The sequence below is a fragment of the Oryx dammah genome, unplaced genomic scaffold (assembly GCF_014754425.2).
Source record: "Oryx dammah isolate SB20612 unplaced genomic scaffold, SCBI_Odam_1.1 HiC_scaffold_5, whole genome shotgun sequence".
NCBI lineage: Eukaryota > Metazoa > Chordata > Mammalia > Artiodactyla > Bovidae > Oryx > Oryx dammah.
This window is the reverse complement of record NW_024070189.1, coordinates 69,970,895-69,978,495: the sequence shown is the minus strand read 5'-3', so window position 1 is coordinate 69,978,495 and position 7,601 is coordinate 69,970,895. Positions and strand designations below refer to the sequence as shown.

Here is a 7,601-nt window from a genome sequence, read left to right as displayed (position 1 = left end):
TCAGTCTTCCTTGAAGGTCAGTGTTGGAAGTAGAAAACAGGATGTCCTGGAAAACCAACTCTTCTCAGCATCCCAGCCTCTTAAGAGATAATGGTATTCTGGGTTGTTAAGTCAAACCTGTATTGTCTCAGTGTCCTTGGGAAACAGGGTAGTAGTGTTTCTTTGTACCATCTGAGTGTCCTGAGATCATCAGGCTGCTCTGGATGGCTAATCTGAGTTCTCTTATAAGATTAGGGTCTCTTGAGGCAGCAAGAGTATGGGAATTCAGTGTCTGCTTGTGGGACCAAGTTGGCTACAAGAGACTTGGTAGGTTCATCTGCCATGGGGCTCAGGTTCCTCTAGGAGGTCTTAGTATATTCTGGGGTTGAGGGAGAAGTTTCACATCCTGGACCACTGCTTCTTGACTCTGATGTTGTTATGAGTTGAATGTTTGTGTCTCCTCTCAGTTCAGTTCAGTTCAGTTGCTCAGTTGTGTCCGACTCTTTGCAACCACATGGACTCCCTGTCCATCACCAACTCCTGGAGTTCACTCAAACTCATGTTCATTATGTCAGTAATGCCATCCAACCATCTCATTCTCTTTTGTCCCCTTCTCCTCCCACCTTCAGTCTTTCCCAGCATCAGGGTCTTTTCCAAGAAGTCAGTTCTTCACGTCAGGTGGCCAAAGTATTGGAGTTTCAGCTTCAGCATTAGTCCTTCCAATGAATATTCAGGACTGATTTCTTTTAGGATGGACTGGTTGGATCTCCTTGCAGTCCAAGGGACTCTAAAGAGTCTTCTCCAACATCATAGTTCAAAAGCATCAGTTCTTTGGTGCTCAGCTTTCTTTATAGTCCAATTCTCACTTCCATAAATGACTACTGGAAAAACCATAGCTTTGACTATACAGACCTTTGTTGGCAGAGTAATGTCTCTGCTTTTTTAATATGCTATCTAGGTTGGTCATAACTTTTCTTCCAAGGAGCAAGCATCTTTTAATTTCATGGCTACAGTCACCATCTGCAGTAATTTTGGAGCCCCCCAAAATAAAGTCTCTCACTGTTTCCACCCCCCCCCATCTATTTGCCATGAAGTAATGGGACCAGATGCCATGATCTTAGTTTTCTGAATGCTGAGTTTTAAGTCAACATTTTCACTCTCCTCTTTCACTTTCATTGAGAGGCTCTATAGTTGTTCTTCACTTTCTGCCATAAGGGTGGTATCATCTGCATATCTAGGGTTATTGATATTTCTCCCAGCAATCAGCTCATATATTAAAGCCCTAAACCCAATATGATGCAATGATATTTGGAGGTGAGCCTATGGGAGGTGATTAGTGTTGAAAGAGATCATGAGGGTGAGACCACAAGATCAGATTAGTATCTTTATAAGAAGAAAAAGAGAGACCAGGACTGAGTTTTCCATCTTGTGAAGGTACAGAAGTTGGCTGACTGCAATCCAGGAAAAGGGCTCTCAAGACCTGAATCAGCTAGCACCTTAGTTTCGGATTTCTTAGACTCCGGAAATGTGAGAAATGGAAATCTATTGTTTTAACCACCAATCCTTTGGTATTTTGTTATGGCGGCCAGAGCTAATGAAGACAAGTGTACAGTCAGTTCTCCTGGGGATCTTGTTACAGTGAAGATTCTGACTCAGCAGGACTCAAGTGGGGTTCCCAAGTTTGCATTTCTAACAAGCTTTCGTGTGCTGCTTATTATTCTGATCCATGGATCATATTGTAATCTTAAGAATCCTAGAAGATTACCATGTTTTCTGCATTGAATTGCATTTTTAAAGGATATGCTTGAAGGATTAGCATGACCTTGGGGATCCTATGGGTACAGTGTGTTCCAAGACTAATAAGGTATTCTCATGGATTCAGTCTATATTGAGATTTTAAAATTTCATGGCGGGTGACAGGGATTATCTCCTAGTAGAGGTGAAATGTTCTAGGTTTCAGTGTGTCCTAGAAGACCCTAGAGTCCTAGGATACTGGGTTGTCTTTAAAGGGTCAGAATGTCCTAGAGATGTCAGAATGTACTTCCTGGAGCTAAGTAATCTCAAGAAGCAGACTATTGCAGGTGTCAGGGTGTCCTGACTGCTCAGGGAGGCTGGGTGTGTCAAGGTTTCCTTGAAGAATCAGAATGTCAGTCTTCTGCAGAGTTTTGGGGTCTGGGAGAATCAGGATGTACCTGAAATTCAGACGCTCTTCAGGGTCAGGGTACTCCGAAGTTCTTTGCAACCTTGGAAGTTCAGGGAGTCCTGGGGAGTTCTGGATGAATAAGGAGGTGACATTTGGGAAAGGAAAGCAGAGAATATTTGAGAACTATGGTTTGCCAGAAGACTCATCCTATGCTTTATGTTGTTCTGAGGCGGTGTCCAGAGTATTCTGAGAATCAAGATATCTAGGAGGAATCAGAATGTACTTGTGTCTTTTAGCTTTTTAGTTTCCTAGAAAGAAGTCTTTGGGAATCACCTGCATAATGGGATACCAGACAGGCCCTACTCCTGGCCCCCATTTGTACCCCCTCTCCCTTCTCATGATGGGGTTCTGAGGAGGGGTCTCAGGCAGAATGCATTTTCTCCTCCTTCCCCTGTCTGCTCCCAGGAGGGGATTTAAAAGGACAAAAGAACTTGGCCTTCTGGGAATATGAGCTCTTGGCCCCAGTCCCTGGACCCTCTAACAGAGCACCTTCTCTCATCCGGCCTGTGATCCTCCCTTGATGATGGGGGCTCTGGTGACCAGGCAGTGATTGGATGGGCCCACAGGGGTGAGGAGGAGGTCACTCCTCCAAGGCTCAGGGAGAAAAAAGGTAGTGTGGGATTGCAAGCTGGGAAAGTAGGCAGCTGAGAGCAAAGGGAGAGAACGGCATCCCAGAGAGAAGGGGTAGGGAGAGAAAAATGGAGACTAAAACAGAGGAAAAAGAGTGAGGGCAAGACAGACAGAAGGAGAGCATACTTAAGCAAGGGAATGGAAAATTAGAAACAAAAGTTAGAAAAAAGGAGAGAGGGAGAAAGACAGAGATATCTATCTATATCTATATTTATATTTACCTAGGGAGAGAGATTCAGAAAGAGGCACAAATAGAGGGAGAACAGTCAAGATACCAGGCACAGAGGGGAAAAAAAACTTAGAAAGACTGATCCAGAATCAGAGACTTAGGACACGGGACTGGACTGTCTTTGGTCTCTTTTGTGAGCCATGGACACAGAAGGGAGAAGTGAACAGGCTAAGCAAGCGAAGGAGCAAGTTTGCAGCAGCCTGTGGCCCGAGGGCTACCCAGCCGCTGAGACTGTGACCTCCTCAGTGGGTGAGTGAATCTTCTGGGTGGTGTTCCTGAGGAAGCAGCCGGTGTGTGGGCTCCATGGGGCAACTCTTTGCCATGAGGAAGATGAAGAGGAGAAATAGAAAACCAGAATCCTAGAATGTTAAAAATAAGGGGACCTTAGAAAGGACGGGGTGGTACAACTTGTCTGCTTTACAGAGTTGGGTCACTGAGGCCCTGTCCTGAGGAGGGGGCAGAGGCAGAGCTGAAATCTGTCTCCTCACTCCTGACCTCAGAGTTCACTGACTGCATAGCCTTCTCTGAGGAAGAGAGCTGGAGGGACCAGAGCTTTGGATCTGAGCAGAGTAGGGGGCCGAGGTGGACATTGAGCACCAGGTGGGGACCACCTCCTGGGTCCCCATGGGGATGGGATCTTCACTCCAGACATGTTTTTTTCAGTGTGTGCCTTCCAGGTGTTTCCTTTTGCTCCTGTTCTCTCTTCCCTGACTGGCTTTCAGACTAATTAGTGTGGGGGCTTAGTAAGCCTGTAGGGAGAAGAGGCAAGCCTTTCCCACGAGCTCAGGTTCCTGCAGCCTGGTGGCTGGGCCAGCAGTGGGATAGGGGAGAAGATGAAATGCATGCATGGGGAGGGTGCATCTGAGCAGAAGAGGGAGGGATGTTTCATCTTCCCAAGTGAAGGGTATAGGATGGGAACAGTATAAAGTTTTAAGTTGCATGTGAGCCATGAGAGCAGGGAGCAAGTAATAGGGGTCTTAGAGACCTGGGCAATTTGTTACGGTGTCAGAGTGAACATAAGGTACATAGGGTAAGATCCAGGAAGGTGGTATGTATGCTCAGAGAGGTGGAAGGCTGTGGAGGGGCATGCCTTACAGGGGGACACATCTGGGGGAATGTAATAGGGAGTGGGCATATGGGTGCAGAAGGGAGACAGAAAGAGCATGAATGCCCCAAACGAGTCGGAGGTGTGGACCTCATCTGGAGATGGCAGCCTGAGTTATGGGACTCAGAAGCAAAGTGGAGCCAAGGCTGAGCTAGATCCCGCTGGTTCTGAAAGCTGAAGGATTTCTGGCTGGGGCAGAGTATGAGCAACACTCTGGGGATTCCAGCATATGTGGTCTGGGATGGATGGATGGGTCTCTGCGGCAGCAACCTTTCCTCCCGCTCTCCTCCTCAGACATGAACACTCAGCCCTACCGGAATCTCTCTGGTGTAAGAGTGGGGAGACCAAAGCTTTCCCCACAAGGAGGACAGAGGGGTCGGCCACACTCCCGGCGCCGTCACCGCACCACCTTCAGTCCAGCGCAGTTGGACCAGCTGGAGTCCGCTTTTGGGAGGAACCAGTACCCTGACATTTGGGCACGAGAAAGTCTTGCTCAGGACACAGGCCTCAGTGAGGCCAGAATCCAGGTGATGGCCCAGAATTCTGTGCCTCCACCCCCCAGGAAGAAATGCAAATTCAGTGCTTGGGAACTACTGGGGCATAAATTCTCAGGGCATTATAACCCTAACCCAAACCTTCACCAGAACAGTCTTATCCAACAGTCAAGGTAGCCTCATCTGTACCAGGAATGTCACTTGAGTTTAACCTAATCTAACTTGAATTCCAACATCAAGCCCCAGTATCGACCCCCAACCTTAATAGTGATCTGAACAGCCCTAACTATTCCTATACATATGTAACCTTGTCTCTAACCATGGCCTTGAAGCTCGATCAGCCTGATACTCCCTTATTTCTAACCATGTCTTGTGTGTGTGTGTTAGTTGCTCAGCTGTATCTGACTCTTTGCAACCCCATGGACTATAGCCCATACATGGAATTCTTCAGGCAAGAATAGTGGAGTGGGTTGCCATTTCCTTCTCTAGGGGATCTTCTTGACCCAGAGATTGAACCCAGGTCTTCTGCAATGCAGGCAGATCCTTTACCATCTGAGCCACGAGGGAAACCATATCTTAGGAATCTTAATCTTAGAATAAACTATACCCTACAGCCAATGACAATTAAACTCATCCATAGTCTTAAACTCTAATAACCCTAGGGAAGTTTCCCACTCTCTGGGGAAGAGAAATGTCATTTTCTCACGTTTATCTCTTTTCTGTTGGAAGTTGACATTTCTTACTCACCAAGGGCAAAGTTAGACATGGACTAGAGGAATGGTGTGGTCTCACTTTGTCACTAGGTCTGGCTCAGTTATGCCTTTTGCAAGAGCTTTGCCTCTTCTGGGGATGTGGGGGAATTTTATGCCCTGTACCTTCAGTCTTCAAGGAGAGAGGGTGCATGTGATAATACCACCTATTTGAGAGAGTGACTCTGATGTGGCTCTTCTTCCCCCTCTTCAGGTCTGGTTCCAGAACCGCAGAGCTAAGCAGAGGAAGCAAGAGCGGTCACTGCTCCAGCCACTGGCCCACCTGTCTCCTGCCACCTTCTCTGGTTTCTTGCCCGAGCCCCCTTCTTGTCCCTACCCCTACCCAACACCACCTCCCCCAATGACCTGCTTCCCTCACCCCTACAACCATGCTCTTCCATCTCAGCCCTCCACAGGTAGTTCCTTTGCTCGACCCTACCAGTCTGAAGACTGGTACCCCAACTTGCACCCAACCCCTGCTGGTCATCTGCCCTGCCCTCCACCCCCACCCATGCTTCCCCTCAGCCTTGAGCCACCAAAGTCCTGGAACTAAAGTAAACAAGTACTGATAAGGTAATTTCCCAGTCTGTGACCCTCACAAAACAGAGAAAACTGGGTGATTTCCTTCTTTCTAAGGGTGAAGTAAAAATATGGTGAGGGGTAGCACAGAGGTTGGGAATGTAGAAATGGAAATTAAGATGAAAGTCTCACTGAGGTGACTGAGTAAATTTAAGGAGGTGAAACTACTGGAAGATGTAGGTAAAAAACACCAGTGTAGGTGACTGGTGGAAGGGTGGAATTGAGGGAAGCAATGGTTGCTGCTGATGAATGGAAATGGTTGTAGGGTATAGAACTTTGTGGGTTTCACTCATTGAGATCACAGCTGAGAACCTTTATCTCTGTTGTTTCTAGCTGATTTCAGTAAGGCATTTGATGTATAAGTCTACTTATACATCCCTTCCCCATCACCACCACCCAAACCTGTCATTAACTTTTGTTCATTCTGTTCTGAAAATCCTGGAGAAGGGAATGGCAACCCACTTCAGTATTCTTGCCTAGAGAAACCCATTGATAGAGGAGCTTGGTGGGCTACAGTCCATGGGGTTGCAAAGAGTCAGACAGGACTGAAGGGACTTAGCACACTCGCATTCTGAAAATAGCTCCTGAATTTATTCCTCTCCTTTCTATTCCAGCAGACACTTGGCTTCTACTGGCCCACATTTTCTAATTAATCCTCCTTCTTGGTTCCCTTAGGTCCAGTCTTTCCCACTTCCAACTGGCCTTACACATCTGATAATACAAGACTAGCTCTCAATGTGTTATAAATAATAAATAAATAATAGCTGATATAACACATATTTAGCCTGTAAGAATCTTCAATGTTACTTTCAACCTAACTTTTAAGTCAACTGAATGTGGTTTTGTTATTGAGCAAAGGCTCTTGTGGCACAGAAAGCCAAACTCTGACAGTGAATGTTTTCAGCAAAGTAAGGTTTTATCACAGGGCTCCAAGCAAGGGAATGGGAGGCAAGTTAGATCCACTCCAACTTGGTCTTTGAGTCGGGGGTGTTTTTAAAGGAGAAGAAAAAATAAGTTGAGATTAATCATCGTATTGTGACATTTCTGTGACATCTCCTAATCATAGTTGTGGAAATAAGAATATCTCTAGTTTATGATTCTCTAGTCAGGTGGTCCATGCCTGGGGCATATGTGAGCTTATCCTACTCTGGAGAAACAAACCTGAGTTTGTGTGTTAATAGTAATACCTACAGCAGCAATTTTAGTACGTTGACAATGTTATAGACAACAGCAATTTTAGTTGTCTGATTCTGATTGATTAGTGTTTGGTTGACACAGGACTGAGGTCAGAATAAAAGTGAATAAAGTTTTGAATAGAGAGATTAATCACAAACTCACAGAAAGGAACTCAGTTTTAGAGAGGCTCAGTTTCAGTTTCTGATAGAGAAGGAACAATTTGATTAAGGGCAGACTTTTCCATTCGCAAACCATGAGTCTTGAGGCTCATAAGAGGTCATTCCTGGTGAAGTGCCTTAGTCTGAGCTCTCCCAACAGAAACCTGGTGTGGTCTAGTTGGTGATGTCGTTTATATACCTTATTGCTTATAAGGTACTTATTTTACTCATAACTTATTTAAATGTAGGCCTACTTCACTTATGGGTAGGTCCATAGAAGAATTCTGAGTAAACAAGCC

At 45.8% G+C, this 7,601-nt stretch overlaps 1 protein-coding gene across 1 annotated transcript; it reads left to right on the top strand.

The window, feature by feature from the left end:
• The first annotated feature begins 3,181 nt into the window (after positions 1-3,181).
• On the top strand, positions 3,182-6,003 carry PROP1 (PROP paired-like homeobox 1). Its single transcript, XM_040240393.1, has 3 exons — positions 3,182-3,290; positions 4,441-4,673; positions 5,604-6,003. Exons 1-3 carry the CDS (start codon positions 3,182-3,184, stop codon positions 5,940-5,942), a joined length of 681 nt encoding a protein of 226 aa, XP_040096327.1. The 3' UTR covers positions 5,943-6,003.
• The last annotated feature ends 1,598 nt before the right edge of the window (positions 6,004-7,601 follow it).

Coding starts and splice junctions, on each gene's coding strand:
- PROP1 (XM_040240393.1), top strand. CDS start 3,182: ATGGACACAGAAGGGAGAAGTGAACAGGCTAAGCAAGCGAAGGAGCAA. Junction 3,291..4,440: donor GACTGTGACCTCCTCAGTGG/GTGAGTGAATCT, acceptor TCTCCTCCTCAG/ACATGAACACTCAGCCCTAC. Junction 4,674..5,603: donor TCAGTGAGGCCAGAATCCAG/GTGATGGCCCAG, acceptor CCCCCTCTTCAG/GTCTGGTTCCAGAACCGCAG.